Below are 16,773 nucleotides of genomic sequence, written 5' to 3'. Positions count from 1 at the left end.
TCACAAAACGTACCTAAAGTTTTAAGTTCATTTCATTGTGAGTTTCCTATCGAGACTGTGCATCAAGTCAAACATGTTTTTCTTGATGCTTGTGGTTTTCTGCAGCTTGGACATAGCTGTGCACTAATAAGGTGCACCCACACTAATCAAACACTAAAGCAGTCTCATACAACAGTCCTGCAACATGTGATTGTGAATTAACCCTGAAGACAGGAAAGACGGCTGCTAATCAGGTTACTTCATTCATGTACGTCAGCAGCTTCTTTCTTCTGCTAAGGTATAGGTAACTTATCACACTGTTTTTAATACCTGCACTTGGTATGTGATTGACAGAAACCCATTTTCCAGTTGCCAACCAGCAGCGCTCAGTGGTGTTTTCTCTTATTTTGGCTGATCAGCTCTTCCCTGGACTGTGGGTGGCCTGAAATCACCCTCTAATTTAATAGTGTGAGAAATCTATGCTCTACTGTAGTGCCTTTAAACTTTCCGTTTGTTTTTACGCTGTGCTTTTCCATTGCCCACATTTTCATTTTCCACTACGTACACAAGATGGCGACCATTGAGGGGAAGAATTGTCCATTGTTTGTTGCCATACTTGTCAGTGTTAATGTTCTTAACAGCAAGTGTGAGTATGAAATAATGTGCACTGAGACAAAAAGGCTGATAAACTCACTGTAAGCAGCCTGCCCAGTACCAAACTTTATTCATATATTAATGGAATACAGATTTATAAATGACAATTCAACAGTTTTATATGAAGATGAATTAGTCAAACACTCCCATTTGTGATTAGATTACATTATGATTTAATAATAAAAACAGAAAATACTGCCACCACAACCAAACCTCAGATAAGTGGAAGAATATGGTTATATGGATGGATGAACAAGAATCTTAAACCGTTCATCGTTTCACATTTTCATGTCAGGCGTCACCAGCCAGTACAAAGAGAGAGAGAACGAGAGCACAGAGTGAGGTGAAGTGAGAGAAGTGGATCACTTTTTCACCACCGTCAAATACACTGTCACTGGTGGGTATTGGTGATGGACAGATGAAGAGATGGTCGCTGTCAACTCCAGGGGAGGTGTAGGTAACAAACCCTGGTCTGTTGCTGCCGGTGATGTTGCTGATCCATTCCTCGTACTCAGACACACGGGCGTAACCTGAAGGAAAGTTGGGCTGGGCACAGCCTTCGTAAGTAAAACTTGCAATTCCACCCTGGACCCAGCTATCATCAAGTTTGGTCACCATTGGTCCCCCTGAGTCTCCCTGTGGAAATAAATTAATGATAGTTGTTGAGACAGACAGAGGTTATCGTTTAGAGCTGCCTCAGAAGCGTCCACCCTGTTGACGCTGTCTGGTAAGAGCTTAGGTATGAGCTTAGTGTGTAGGTTTTCTACTTTAGTGAATGTAGGATGGACTGATGCACTGACTGACTCCCCACCAAATATGTGCACCTGAGTCTTCCACAGATTTAGGGAGAACCCTGCTATTCATATCTTTCCCTGCTTTCTCTTAACGCTGTTAGGATACATTTCTTCCTTGACAGTCAACAAAGCATTACAAATACACAAATAGTGGTGGTTACCTGACATGCACCTTTCCCTCCGGCTTTGGGCCCAAGACAGATCACGTTCTTTGTGATGATAGTCCCGTAGTAACATTGGCACTCATTGTTTCCCACTACAGGTACTTCTACCTCCTGTAGGATGTCTGGGAAAGTGGTACCTAATTGGGGAGATTTCACATACATAAATGAATTCAATTAATTGAGATAAATGTACAAAATAAAACAGCAATAACAAAATCAGCATTTGACTTAAAGGCAGAGCAAGATGGCGGACTCGAGTGTGTCCACATTTTCAAAATTTAAACACAACAAGTGTAATATAAAACGTCATCAAAGGAACAATGTTCACACAAACACAGCTTCTACAACACAGTGGAGTAAAAACTAGTGTGGTTTAGTTTTTCCAGAACAGTGAGCGAAGACAGGCCTGTAGATTTGTGTCTTAGCTAACAAGGGAGGTAGCTGGCATAGCACTTCAAATTATGCATCAGTCCCACAGTGATAGTAACTGTTTTCCAGATCTTTGTGTCTATAAAAGCCTTTGCAAACAGTGTATGGACAAACTTGACAATACAGAGCAAACGATGGAGCACTTAGGTTGGTTGTTATGTCCGTTTCCTCTTGGGGTATTTGTCTGTCATTACCCCATCTCTGTTCTGTGGTGTTCTGCTCCCACTGCCCCCTTGATACCCTCCCACCTCCTGAGCATGAGCACAAATGCCATGATTGGCTGGAATCATTCATTTATATCCCAATTCTAGAGCCAGGGCTGTGTAGAGACACTAGAGGTTTTTTCAAAACACACCCAGAAGGGGCAGCTAGTGGACAGCGTTAAATGACTGCATTTTTCTCTTTGTACAATCTGTGAACTTACCATTAGACTTGGTATCACCCCAACCAGTGATCCAGCTGTTAGTCCCAGTGTGGAAAGTGCTGTCTGCTGAGGCCAAGCATACTGGTCTTATGTAGTCAGTGAAATTCACAGGGGCCGCCAGCTCCAGCAGAGCGATGTCGTTTTCTGGGAACTTGTACGATTGGTGGATGATGATCTGAGTAACTTCCCGTGACACTTCATTGTTGTTTGGACCTGACTGGCTGTGGCGGCCCAGATGAACTGTCAAGTTCATATCCCTTGAAGACAAAAAATGATATAATAAAGTTTTTGGTTTCTAATGTTGATAGTGAGTTTTTTTTATCAACTGAATACTTGTCATAGGCCAAGAAAATAAATACCATGGATGGACAGCCTTAACTTTTCTCAACCTTTTCCCCCAAACTTTTTGCTCTTTTTTTTACTTTTTAGCTAGCCCATTGGAAACAAATCAAAAACATAACGTTTAAGAAGGAGAACTTGCTACAGTAGGTCCTTACCATGTCACACAGTGAGCAGCTGTCAGCACCCACTGGTTGTTAATCAGTGACCCTCCACAGAAGTGCTGATCGTTGTGAGTCAAAGAGGCCTGCCACGGCCAATATCCTGGCGGTGCATCCGCACCTCCCACGATTCTGGTGTTTGTGGGAGCTTTGCCACATTCTGACAGAAGAGACGAGATGAAAGTTAAACATGGAGTATGTATAACAGGTTCTCACACCTCAGTCACACAGTAGATCCATCACTGCCTTTGGAAATGATCCATTATTTTGTGTTTTTACCTCCCATATAGTTAAGTATGGTTAAGTTGATTGCTTACCCTGTGACTGACAACCTGGAATTTGGAACAGAGAGAAAAACTAGTTGAGCAAAGACAGACAGACAGAATATGTCAAAGTTTAACAGATTGTCTCAATATTTTTCAAATGACACATCTGCACCTCAGCCAAACTCTGACTCAAATTCACATCTAATTTAGATGACCCGATGATTTATTTTTGACATTACTGTTACATCTTTACCTCAGCATGCCTCGTCAGATTATTTACTGCTCAAAATTGTTCTCAGCAAATGCACAAAAGAACTGAGGTGCAGTGAGCATTCCTCAGTGTAACTGTCCAGTGTAGCACAGTTACACAGAGGAACACTGAGAAAATCCAAGTGCAAATACACTTAGAAAAAAATCTCTTCAACATGAACAGGTTTAACATTTTAACACAAATCTTCACGCAGTTGCCTAAATTCTGATGAAACTTTCCAACATTTGGTCAGAATTTCTAAACATTACCATAAAAGCAACAATGATCAAAAAGATGTTGATGTAAAAACTCTGAATTATTCAGTTCTGTACTCTACTGATGTTCTACTTTAATGTGAAAACATACCGAAATCATCACTGTCGTCCTTTAATTTGCTGTCCTTTAATGTTTAGAATAGAGAAGGAGAAAAAACTTTTTTTATTTTAGCAGCAAAATTAAAGATCCACTTATAATTCTACTACTTTGACCCACTGGAGGATTTTCCACTTTGTGTTTATGCTTCGATCCTCTTTCCCCATTGGACCCTTTTAATCATTTTGAACATCCCTGAACTGCAGAGTGAGTGGCTGCTGCAATGTATTCATACACCACTCAGGCCCTTTAACAGTAACCAGTTGGATAAATGTTACCAAATCTTCAAAGAGCAACTTTTTGTATTTTTACTTGTGTATTTTTCAGCCCAAATGCAGCCAAGTCAGAGAACAGTCTTGTTCTCCTTCCTTTCTTGATATGAGCCAAATAATGAGAAAAATCTGTAACACTGTAAAGAAAACCATCTTTCTTACCTTTGGATAAGAGAATGATCACCACAGTGGTGGAGACACACAGAAACTGACAGAGAGCCATGTTAACAGTGACTCCTTCACACACAAGCTATCCATGAGCTTTGTGCTGTGAACAAACATCAAGTCAAACATGTTTTTCTTGATGCCTGTGGTTCTCTGCAGCTTGGATGTGGCTGCACACGAATTAGGTGACACATGTATTCTTTGTATGAGAATCAACCTAAATGTTTATATATATATATATATATATATATATATATATATGTATAAAATATGTTTTTATAGGATTGTTGACTTTGTAGTTGCCAAACAGCAGTCAAATGTTTCAGGCTCTGTAGGATGTGCAGACTTAAAGTAAAAAGTGACCATTGTGGAAATGTCATCAGTTAGTGTGGGATTGCAGGAGTTGTTGTTTTCATTGTTAAACAACTACTGCTTGTTATTTGTAGGTTAGCATTAAATTGGTGCCAATGATGTTTCCTTTTTCCTCGGCCACCATTTTCATTTTCCACTGTGTGGAAGAAGTGTCTATCATTCTACACTCCACTTTTGACCATTTTGAGTGCAACATCCCAGCATTTGTAGTGAACTGCATGTTAGTCATACTCACCAGAATGTACTTGTGCACTCAACATAGGAAGTGTGAGTATAAAATTATGTGAATTGTGACCAAAAAAAGCACAGGAACTGCCCAGTACCAAACTTTATTCATATATTAATAGATGACAGATTTAAAACTGATAATTCAACAGTTTTATTAGTCAAACAATCCCATTTGTGATTAGATGACATCAAAATTTTATTAGAAAGACAGAAAATACTCTGCTGCCACCACAACTTAACCTCAGATAGGTGGGAGAAAATGGTTATATGGATGAATATTCTACAATAAAAATGTTTTTGTGCTGTTATCATATGAAGGACTCATTATCGAACAGTGAACAAGACATCTGGGAACAGGAATCTTAAACCATTCATCATTCAACATCGTTTCACATTTTCATGTCAGGCGTCACCACCCAGTACAAAGAGAGAGAGAACAAGAGCACAGAGTGAGGTGAAGTGAGAGAAGTGGATCACTTTTTCACCACCGTCAAATACACTGTCACCATCCTTATCGTCACTAGTGGTGGTGTTGGTGTTAGTGGCTGTGGTTGTGATGGGTGGTGATGTTGGACAGGTATAGTTTAGGTCACTGTCAACTCCAGGGGAGGTGTAGGTAACAAAGCCTGGTCTGTTGCTGCCGGTGACGTTGCTGATCCATTCCTCGTAGTAGGACACACGGGTGAAACCAGTAGTACCCAATGCACAGCCTCGATGAAAACTTGCAGCTCCAATCTGGACCCAGCTGTCATTGACTTTGATCACCAGTGGCGCCCCTGAGTCTCCCTGTGGAAAGAAAGCAATGATAGTTGTTGACATAGATAGATAGTTATCATTTAGATCTGCCTCAGTAGTGTCCACCCTGACACATTAATCCTGCACTGTTGTTTGGTGACGCTTGTTAAAGTCTGAACACCTTGGAAATGAACATTATTTGTGGGAGGTATACTTATTTATGTCTCACCATGAGCTTGGTGAAATAAATTGACGTTAGCTTAATCATGTACATTCAATCTGTGGATAGCTCTGTAATAGCACAAACACTTAGCCTGACATCAAAAGGGGGGGAGGAGTTTTTAGGTCATACATTTATATGGACACAAGGTGTAGCTTGTTAGCTACCAAGCTAACCACCAATAGATTCAAGGATGTAGATACTTTTTGGCCAAAGATACAGTGTGTCACTGTTAGCATTAGGAGTGTTAGTCAGAAAAATACTTCACTACAATCATTAAATGTTTTATGTTAAATACACCCATGCAATGAAATGACATTGCTTTGAATGCACCTTTACACAGTGGAACAGAACTTCCTCTGATCTGAAACCACAGAATTGATCTTTTTGTCTTGTCAGTTAATCAGTCATGTGTGGTGTAAAAAAAATAAAATAAAATGATGACAGAAGACGTTCATTGAGGATCATTTCTCCATACATAAAATGACACAAAGCCTAGTTAAACAAAGCACTAAATCTTACTCTGCTTTCTCTCATTGTTAGGATACATTTCTCCCCTGGCAGTCAACAAAACATTGCAAATACACAAATAGCAGTGGTTACCAGGCATGGAGCTATCCCTCCGGCTTTGGGTCCAGCACAGATCATCCCCTCTGTGATGATAGGCCCATAGTCGCATCCACACTCATTGTTTCCCACTATTTGTACTCTAACCTCCTGTAGGATGTCTGGGAAACCAGTACCTAATTGGAGAGATTTCAACAGTAGGATTAATTGATTTAAATATTTATAAGATTAACATACGAAACAACAGTAACAAAACCAGCATTTGATTTGCCTCAAGCCATTTCGTGGCATATTGAAGTACCTGTCATGAAAAACAAACTGCAAAGTTTCTCTTTGTACAATCTGTGAACTTACCATTAGGCAAAGTAACACCCCAACCAGTGACCCAGCTGTTAGTCCCAGTGTGGAAAGTGCTGTCTGCTGAGGCCAAGCATACTGGTCTTATGTAGTCAGTAAAATTCACAGAGGCCGACAGCTCCAGCAGAGCGATGTCGTTGAATATGAATCCGAATGAAGGGTGGAGAATGATCTGAGAGACACCCAGTGACACTTCATCGTTGCTTGGACCTGACTGGCTGTGGCGGCCCAGAATGACCGTTATGTTTGGAGACCTTGAAGACCAAGAAATGATTTTTTGGTTACTGTTGTTGATAGTGAGCTTTGTATGCCAGGTAATTTAATTAACTGTTAATACTGTAACTGTTATTCACACACTTGCTTTCCTTTTAGTTTTTAGCTAGCCTGGTGCCAACGAACCAGAAACATAAAGTTTAAGAAGGAGAACTTGCTACAGTAAGTCCTCACCCTGTTACGCAGTGAGCAGCTGTCAGCACCCACTGGTCGTTAATCAGTGACCCCCCACAGAGGTCTCCATTGTCTTTGTTCAAAATGACCTGCCAGGGCCAACTTCCTGGGGGCGCATTCTGACCTCCCACAATTCTGGTGTTTGTGGGAGCTTTGCCACATTCTGACAAAAGAGACGAGAATTAAACATGGAGTATATGGAACATGTTCTTACACCTCAGCTAGACAATAGGTCTGTCAGTGGCTTTGGAAGTGATCAGTTTCTTTGTTTTACCATCCATATGGTCAAGATTGCTACACATGATAGACCAGCTGATTTTTGCTTTGTTGTTTTGGAAGCTGATTTATAAACGTGGAAACTTATGAGGTCAATATTATTTATATAATTATCCATCTTCTATAGATGACTGAAGGAAACAAAACCTGAAACTTGAAGAGATTGTAAAGTTGCACTTGGATGCTTACCCTGTGACTGACAACCTGGAATTTAGAACAGAGAGAAAAACATTAAGCAACATAGACATACTAGTTAATGGTTTAATTGTCTCAATAGCTTTTAAATGACTTAAATCTGCACCCCAGCCAAACACTGACTAAAATTCACGTCTGATTTGAATTTTCTTTTGACGTTACTGTTACATCTTTACCTCAGCATGCCACAGCACAATAATTAACTGCCCCGAATTGTTCTCAACAAATACACAAAAGAAGTCAACTCCAGTGAGCATGTAGCACAGTTACATAGAGGAACACTAGGACTAAATGCAAATATGACTGGAAAAAATTTGCACGAACATGTTTAACATTGTAACACTAGAGTTCTCTTAATTGTTCTCCTAATTAAAGGAAATTAAACCAACAGATTAGTTGGTGTAATGTATTCATACACCATTCAGGCCCTTTAACAGTAAACAGATGGATAAATGTTACCAAGTCAGAGAACAGTCTTGTTCTCCTTCCTTTCTTGATATGAGCCAAATAATGAGAAAAATCTGTAACACTGTAAAGAAAACCATCTTTCTTACCTTTGGATAAGAGAATGATCACCACAGTGAAGCCACACAGAAACTGGTGGAGAGCCATGTTAACAGTGACTCCTTCACTTTGTCCTCACATCATTTAATATATTTCACTTATGCTCAGCTCCACCCACAGTTTGACACCATCTATCAATCCATCCTCATACTTTAATTGAACTTCACCACATTATTAAAATAAGTTCCTCATGAGATTTTGAGAACACACATTTAGTGAAATGCGTTTCTCTTGATCCTGCTTATCTGGTTGCTTCACTCTTGTACAGTGGATACCATTAGCAACTTTGTATAGATATTGGTTTGGAGACTTTCATGTCATGTACTAAAACAAAACTTGAAGCTGAACATGAATCCTGTAGTGGGAATTTTGCTATTGCAGTAAATTGTAATTCAACACTGTCACCAAGGCGGTCAATAACTCTGAGGACCACCTCCAAGGTGACAGTCGCACCAAGGGTTAAATACCTGGGCCCTTCCAACCAACTTCAACACACTGAAGCTTTTCATATGAGAGGTGAAATGTTTTCAAAGAGCTAGAAGTCCAGTTGCCTTCAACTCTAGCACTTTGGACTTTTCTCTGAAAATGAACCACAGAGGTTTGAGCTCCAGGTGACTCATGTTTTTTTTTAATAGGCATCTTATCTTACTTGTTTATTACCAGCACTTTCTACACTGCAGTTAAATGTTTCTAGCTCCGCAGCATGTGCAGACTTTTCAAAGTAAAGAGTGGTGCACTTGGTATTTTTGAGTTTATGGAGTGTGTCCATTGTGGTTGGACCCTATAACTTTTAATTCTTACAATGAGGAAGTTCATAGTTAGAAATGTGAGACCAATGTCTTTTGAAACTGTCTGTCCTGCTCATTGTACTTGTCAAAGTAATATCTCCATATCATGTTGAGCTTCTACTCAGCCCAATCAGAGTATTGTTCACCCCTCAAAGGTGTTCTCTTATTTTGGCTGATCCTCCATTATGTTTGTCTTAATTCTGAATGTGGAATTTATGCTCTACCTATTACCTTTGAATATTTAATGTGCACTACTTTCAGTCCCAGTGTCTGAGTGTGCATTTATAAGCTGAGTGAAATAAGTTGAGCTCTGCTTTCAGTTGGCTTCTTTCTTGTGTTTGTTCTTCTCCATATAAGGGGTGATTGTTTGTCTTAAAGTTGTGATCACATGGATTCATTCTTGAGACATGAGAATTACCAAAAGCTGTTTTGGCTTTTCATACAATGAAGTAGCCTACTGTTATGGTAACTACAACTGGTTACATAAGTAATCAAATAATGTTACTGAGCCAGTTTTCCAGCCCTGCTGATGTGCCTGTCCACCCATGTCTTGTTGTTGATAGTTGTTCAGTAATCAAACCAAGCCAAACCTGCTCTGATTTCATGTGAACATTAGCAGTACAAACTAAAAAAGAAAAAAGAAATGGAGAATGATGAAATGAAGGAATGAGGATGGTGCCAGTTATGCCCATCGCACATTACATGACATTTAGGGCTTGTTTTTCATGCAGACACAGAGCTCAGCTTTGTACAAGGCACACCCTAGGTCTGACATCCTTTTGTCACTCCAGTCGATGGAGGGGTATGCACCTACGGTTCACTAAAATACATATATAATACATTTCATGTATGTGGCTGTTTTTCAACTAGAAGACACACCTCAAAGACCAGCCAAAAAAACCAGACTCTTTTGGCCAGATTTATCTATTATCTATCTATCTCATCTAAAAGTAGCAGGCACGGTATGTATTCCTAGGTACTACTTGTTTAATGTAACGCAGATTGCCGAACTGCAGTCATGCAGCACAGAGCCACTTGATAATCTCACATAACAAGCCCCAGGATGTTGCAAAATAATCACATGAACTTTTGTACTCTTTTGTATTTATTAGTCATGAGTAATGTTTCTACCCAGTCTGTTGTCATTGGGGGTAAAAGATTGGTGGTAATGAATGGCCCAAAGAACCACAGTTTACTCAAAATTTTAACAAAGTATTAACCTTTTTCTTCTGACCATCCATTACCACCGATCTTCATCCAAAAGCACTCGATAATGGACAAACTCTACATGTTCCTCTTTCTTTATTAGTTTGGTGGAGTCGAACGAAAGTAGTGCCTGAAACAGCACTTTTATTTAAATATGAATTACTGTGGGTGTATGCCTCCACCAGCCAGTCAAGCTGCAGTTAATTAATGTGTGAATTCTTAAATTATGGCCAACAATGGGTTTTGTGCGTTCACAGTGACCTTTGGCGACTAATATCTAATCGGTTTATCTTTGAGTCCAAGTGAACGTTTTGCCAAATATGTGGGAATTCTCTGAAAACATTCCTGAGATACTGCATTCACCAAGGTCGTGTTTTGTGAGGTATCAGTTACCTTGATCTTTGAAAACCAAAATGTAATCAGTTCACCTTCGAGTCTATACCAAATTTATAGATATTCCTTTAAACCGTCAATGAGATATCGTGTTCATGAGAGCAGAATGGACCGACAAAAACATGAGAGCTCATGGATGATAGAGCTGTGGACAGTTATCAAGATAAACTCAGGTGTATTGCTGTTTAGGTGAAACATAGCTATGTATCCAGGTATAAATTTCTCTTAGGATCAAAAATTATGTATCATCATGTATCTTTTTAAATCAATATTCAAGTAAAAAAGGAGAAAGAAAGTGTCCTTCAGTGACAAGATGGACAAAGACAGCAATGGTGATGACAAAGAAAAGAGGGAAGGTAGAGGTATGTAGATTTATGGTAAGACTGGATTAATAGTTGGATGCTGTGACGGGTGAGGAGAGGTTGATTGTGGCATGATATGCAGCAGCAAGACCAACTGTAATGATACTGATTACCTGATGCAATCATATGAAACCTTCTCATCCCTCTCAATCAGATGGACAAGGACAGTGGGAGAATATTGATTGGAGGTAAGCGATGAACAGGGCAGGACTCTTATGTGTTTATGTGTGTGTGGGTTTGGGGCAGAGTGGAGTAGACAGTGCTATGCAATTCATTCATGAACCAAATCCTTCCATGTTGTATTTTAATCATCTTCTCAGAATCATGTTATTTCTGTCAAGCTTAACAGTGACAGAAATAAGATCAGTTACATCCACTCTTCATAATAAATGGAGTTGGATGTTGACTGGCCATGCATGAATTTTCCCTTGATGAAATATGAAGAGTCATGCTACCTTAATGGCCAAGTCTGACTCAACAATTATAATCACCAAGCTGTCACACAGCCTGTGTTACTAAAGACGCTACTGTGAAAAATCAGATTGGCCCCTTATGTTCAGAGACAGTTGTTAAATCCCCCTGGTGCACTTGTTAAACTAGTCAAGCTGGTCACAAAGAAGGAGGAAAAAAAACAAGGTGAGACTCTTGTTGCAGCATTCATTTAGGAATATACACAAATAAAAAGTGTCAATCAGTTAATTTCAGTGGAATCTGCACAATCAGAGGAACCACTCAAGGAAGCAAATTTAATAGAATTGAATGCTCTGTACTTAACAGTGCTGACTTTGAGGAGATGGAGAGCTGAGGAATCAAAACTAAAGGAAGCTATCATGGCTTATTAGCTTTGTTGGAACCATTCACTTTTATTTAACCTCCTCTGTTGGACTGATTACTGTTCCACCGAAGAGCAATGACTTGCAAAAAACCAGGAGTCTTTCAAAACCACTGAACAAATCGTCCCGTTGATGACCAAGCTAAGCTAATGACTTTGCTAACTCACTGTTAGCAAGCTCATTAGCTCTGTGACTTATATTTTCCTACTTTTGATTGAACAAGGGTGTGGTATACAGAGGTGAACAAATGTCTTGAGAGATTCCAGATGCTGTTGGAACTGAGCTCAGGTTTAGCTTGGCATCTACAGCAGGTAATCATTTGCCCTGTGGGTTGTCATTATCACCAAGCCTCCGGTCCCCACCTACTTCATGTGGATGACTTAATGTCATGTGAATGTGGTGTGGCTGCTGCTTTGATGTTCAATGTGAGATTGACATCTGTGGTTTAATGTGTTTGACTGCAATGAAATTTTATACAGTCAGTCATTATTTCTCTAGCCCATTAGCATACTGCCATTGAAAAAGAAATTTCCAAAGAATAACAAAAAAACAAAACAAACTTCAAACCAGTTTCAGTGTTTGCAGGACACGTCTCTCATCAGTATGAGAGGAATGTATTTTCATCGCAGGTGTGGTTACTCGGGCACTAAAGTTCTCATAACTAACATAACTAACCTAGCCAAAGCTTAAATGACAGAAGACGAAGGCACACTTGAAACTGCTGTTATCTATAATTAAACTTGAAAAGTGAATGTTGCTCCTTTCTTTGCAAAGTGATTACAAATGAATGCTTTCTACATATTCTAAATGTTACTTTACTTCCCACAGTGACAAAGACCTAAAGCCAGGCATTGTAATTTTTTACTGATATTCCAAAGGAGTTACACAATTCCCTTAAACCTTTTGGCAAACAGTACAGTCGTCTCAGCAGCCAAGTTTTAACACATAGATTATCCTAGTGGTTGAATCTGTAGCTTCCGGTGCTGATGAATCACATCCACTGCCAATTTCCATATTTCTCTCCCTCGCGCACTCAGAACGTCATCATCCTGATTGACTCATTTTTCAAATGCAAATGCGCTTTGTGCTTTTTCTCTAAATGAGGAAATCAGAAATGATTTCTGCAGTGACAACTTGATTTGAGCTCCTGCAAAACTTCCGAGCTCTGACTCACACTGGGTGCAGCACTGACCCAGTCATGAAAATGTGCTCAGGTGTGTCAAACTCCTGTCCCCCTGTTACGCAGTGTAACAGTTTAAAAAAAGCTTTTCTATCATTGCCCTAATGTGCAGTAAAACCCTTAAAGTACGTCTGTTGACTGATGGCACAAATCCAAAGTATTCACTGCTCGAGTTCCCACCACCTTCAACTGCACATTCTCCAAAATATTCCTTTTCAAACCTTTTCTCTGCCTGGATGAAACAGTCATACCTGACTCCCTGTTTCCATTTCCAGTGCTTTTGCTGCCTGAGTCGTCATAATGGAGAATGCTCAGCTGCAGCTGTCGGCTCATTTATCTCAGCTTGTACGTTTGTCTGGTCAATATATTGACAGCCCCCTTACCCGTGCAAACAGCAGCCCTACTGATAATCCCCAGGCTAACACTAGTATTCAGAGTGCAGTGTTGACTCTTGAGTGTGTTCGTCTGAGTGTGCGAATGAGAGAGGGGGGAAAAGAGAGAGACGACGAGGATACACGCAGGCTTTTTTTGTGTGTGGAAATGAAAATGTATGTATGAGGAACTGACAGAATCTGCTGGGTGTGCAGGTGCGCTTAAAAATAATCCAGCTCAAATACAGATGGCCCTTTGCCCTGCATCTGGGCGAGGAAGCTGCTGTCTGGAGAAGCCTGTAAACTGAGCGTCCTCACCAGAAAAGCAGCTGCTTTAATCTTCCCATGTTTGCTTTTACCTTACTAGAATTTCTTGTGGTTCTTTGAATAATGATTGTTGCATCTCAGACGCACAGACTGAAGTCGTTTGACTTTGTTGTCAGACACTTATAACAGCCTGTTAGTGACAAAAACAAGCACTTTAGTGAACGTACTTTGACATGAACAATTGCCCTTCGAATTAAAGTGCAGGAGCTGTTCGTGGTTGCACTGTTCTTGCTCAATACTGCACCGAAAGATCCAAAGATTTTTGTCTGAGTCCAGTATTTACTGGTGGAGACTCTGAATGTTTCCTGTCACAATGTGCTTTGTCAATAACAATCAGTCAGGAAAATGAATAATGCAGAATCTTTTCATCAATATTAGTTTAAGGGACATTTTGTTCTTGAGTTATAACCACGTGTGCAGCTAATCAGTCAGTCTGTCTGTGTGTGTGTGTGTGTGTCTGCCGTGGAAGATGTGAACATACAGTGTGTAACACGTCGCAGCCCTTATGTCCCCTCCCTGAGGTTCTTCTTCACGTTTCCTCACAAAAGGCTTCAGGTGTTTGGAACGCCAGGAATAGAAAAGCAAACATGCTGAACTGAACAGCCGATGGGAGATATTTCTGGATCAATTTGTTTTGGCTTTTTGAAGCGAATGCAATCAGATTAGCAGCTAACAAGCTATTTCATGCTGATTAGAAGCACAAACAGGAAACCTGTGCTTTCAGGCTGCCTGTGTAGACTCAGGCTTCTGAGCAAGACATTTACATGAAGTGTGGTAGAGTTGGTGGGTAAGAGTGTCTGACTTGTTTGGAGGTGTGAGTCAATGAATGTTTACTGGATGTGAGTTAATGATGATGAAATGTGTGTGTGTGTGTGTGTGTGTGTGTGTGTGTGTGTGTGCGAGCAAAAGGATATGAACATGACAAATAAGTGATGTGTTTGTGTGACCAGAGGGGCTGCACAGCTTTCTTCAAAGTTTTTCTGTTTTTTTGTTTCTGTGTGTTCTCGAGCAGGGATGAGTCATGTAGGCGTGCAGCATGCCTCGGAGACCTGCGTGATTAAGTGTGTGTGTGTGTGTGTGTGTGTGTGTGTGTGTGTGTGTGCACCTGCGTCACTTGATGGCCTGTTACAAGGAGGCTTAAGTGCTCAGTTTGAACTTTAAAATCAGAGCACGCAACGGCAAAGATCAAATATTGGTTTTACTCCTTTGGACAGATTTTTGAATTTCTCTCTATGTCGCTCTCTCTTGTGTGTGCACACGTGCACATACGTACACAGACACACACATGGAGGAGCATAATTTCATTCCTATGAGCAAGCTGTGATGTGATAGGAAAAGCAGGAGCGCTCTGTGACTCCCAGTGAAGGTTGGTGTGTTGAAACTTGGATTTAGGAGTGGGGAAGCATTTGGATGGCAGCCTCGCAAAGACACACACACACTCGTCTTTTCACAGCTAATTAATCATGTTCAGAATAATCTTTTTTAAGACTGTTTGTTGCTGCACAAAAGCTAAACAAATTACCCACACAGGGGAGGCAGAAATACATGATTGAGAGTTTGTGCTCATCCCTCTCTCTCTCTCTCTTTCCCTGTCTCTTCAGGCCTCGAGTGTGAACGCGCTGTTCACACATTTAGAATTTGGAAGCACTTTCAAATTGCTCCTCATTGCAGATTTTTTCTACATGGAAAACTCCACCAAAACTTAAAAAGCTCGCGCTTGTGTGGGATGTACGATCAAAATAGAGTTGTTGGCATCAGTGTGGTAAGGATATAATAACTTTTAATTACTTCAGATGCCAAGTAAGTTATGCAACGTAAGAAGGGTAGGTGTAAAAGCCTGTAGCTTAAGCCTACACCTTTTCATGTGCAGTCTTTTATGTTGCATTCTGCTGAGTTCTGCTGAACTGTTGGAAGTAAATAATGATTTGGACAGTGGTGCTGTGTCTGTCCCACTCCTTACCAAATGTTGGATGTGCTGCACAGTTTTGTTGTTTGCCAGAAAAAAAAAGGACAAAGAGGAAGAAGGAAGATTTAGTTCTTTTTCTGTGCACACAGGTTTTTATAAAAATGACTGAGAAAAGTTAATGTGGATGCAAATCGGTGCATTTCAGGGTGTTCTCACTCCCTCTGGTCCCCACTGGCGTCACGTTTAACACAGACAAGACTATGGATGTGAACCTCAGTCTCTGGTGTGAACGTTGTGCGCTTTGTACGCCTGCCATCCACCCCAGCCACCTCATAGTGGCTGTTAATAAATGTAATGCTTCAGTCATGCAAAAAAATACTTTGCCCCTGCATGTTGAAAAATGAATGACCATACAGTAGATGTTCTCTCTGAGCCGTCTGGAGCCTACAGGAGGTAAAATATCAGGGTTTGTCTTCATTTAAAATAGATTTTTGTACATATTCTGTGCATTGCTTCTCCAAACTACTAAAACATGTTTTGGTTCAGTAGTATCAGCACCTGTGCAGGGCTTAAACATTTAATAATTCTTATGCAGCCATGTTGGAAAGAGCAGTTATTCAATTAGTAAATCAGACTAACATTTTGCTGCAGTATCTGCAGGGAGTTCTTTGAGAAAATGAGCTTGAAATTGAAGTGATAAGGTTGTCATTATATAGATAACTGACACTCCTCCCTGAATTCCCTGGTTGGTGTCTCAGTGTACAGCTGAATGCACTGATTGCTCAAACGCGTTCACTCCATTTTTAGCTCAGCATTAGATGCTTTAAGATAGATCAGCAAATCAACAACACTGTTTAATTATATATCAGCTTTACCACGTGATGCTTTAAGAATTTTTCTTGGCGGTCGCTGTCTGTTGAAATTTATCTTCTGTTTCCCTCCACAATAAAAGCACCTGCACCTTTTTACAAATCCCCATCAGCTGTCATCTGTTCAGGTTGTCACGCAGCCTTGTTTATTTGTGTCACTGCCGTTCTTTTTGATTTGACAAGAGCTGACAACACATGCGTTGCTCTGTGGGAGGGGACGGTCGATGCAGAGAAAACTCGCTGATGAACAGCTTTCATGAACTTCTGTATCCAGAAATATGTATATATGTAAAGATGTCTCCACTGAT

General features: G+C 40.3%; 2 protein-coding genes across 2 annotated transcripts; both read right to left on the bottom strand.

Annotated features, from left to right (window-relative positions):
• Positions 1–679: 679 nt before the first annotated feature.
• Positions 680–4,403, bottom strand: LOC127139009 (tryptase). Its single transcript, XM_051075519.1, has 6 exons — positions 4,267–4,403; positions 3,262–3,276; positions 2,942–3,104; positions 2,445–2,701; positions 1,589–1,728; positions 680–1,269 (listed from the first exon to the last, which is right to left on the bottom strand). The coding sequence occupies exons 1-6, from the start codon at positions 4,325–4,327 to the stop codon at positions 925–927; spliced, it is 981 nt and encodes a 326-aa protein (XP_050931476.1). The 5' UTR covers positions 4,328–4,403; the 3' UTR covers positions 680–924.
• A 551-nt stretch (positions 4,404–4,954) lies between these two features.
• On the bottom strand, positions 4,955–8,358 carry LOC108881882 (chymotrypsinogen A). Its single transcript, XM_018674075.2, has 6 exons — positions 8,221–8,358; positions 7,661–7,675; positions 7,196–7,358; positions 6,746–7,002; positions 6,428–6,567; positions 4,955–5,655 (listed from the first exon to the last, which is right to left on the bottom strand). The coding sequence occupies exons 1-6, from the start codon at positions 8,276–8,278 to the stop codon at positions 5,272–5,274; spliced, it is 1,017 nt and encodes a 338-aa protein (XP_018529591.1). The 5' UTR covers positions 8,279–8,358; the 3' UTR covers positions 4,955–5,271.
• Positions 8,359–16,773: the final 8,415 nt, after the last annotated feature.

This window comes from Lates calcarifer, linkage group LG14 (assembly GCF_001640805.2).
Source record: "Lates calcarifer isolate ASB-BC8 linkage group LG14, TLL_Latcal_v3, whole genome shotgun sequence".
Classification (NCBI taxonomy): domain Eukaryota; kingdom Metazoa; phylum Chordata; class Actinopteri; family Centropomidae; genus Lates; species Lates calcarifer.
Note: the sequence above shows the minus strand (reverse complement) of the source record. Positions and strands in the feature narration are given on the sequence as shown.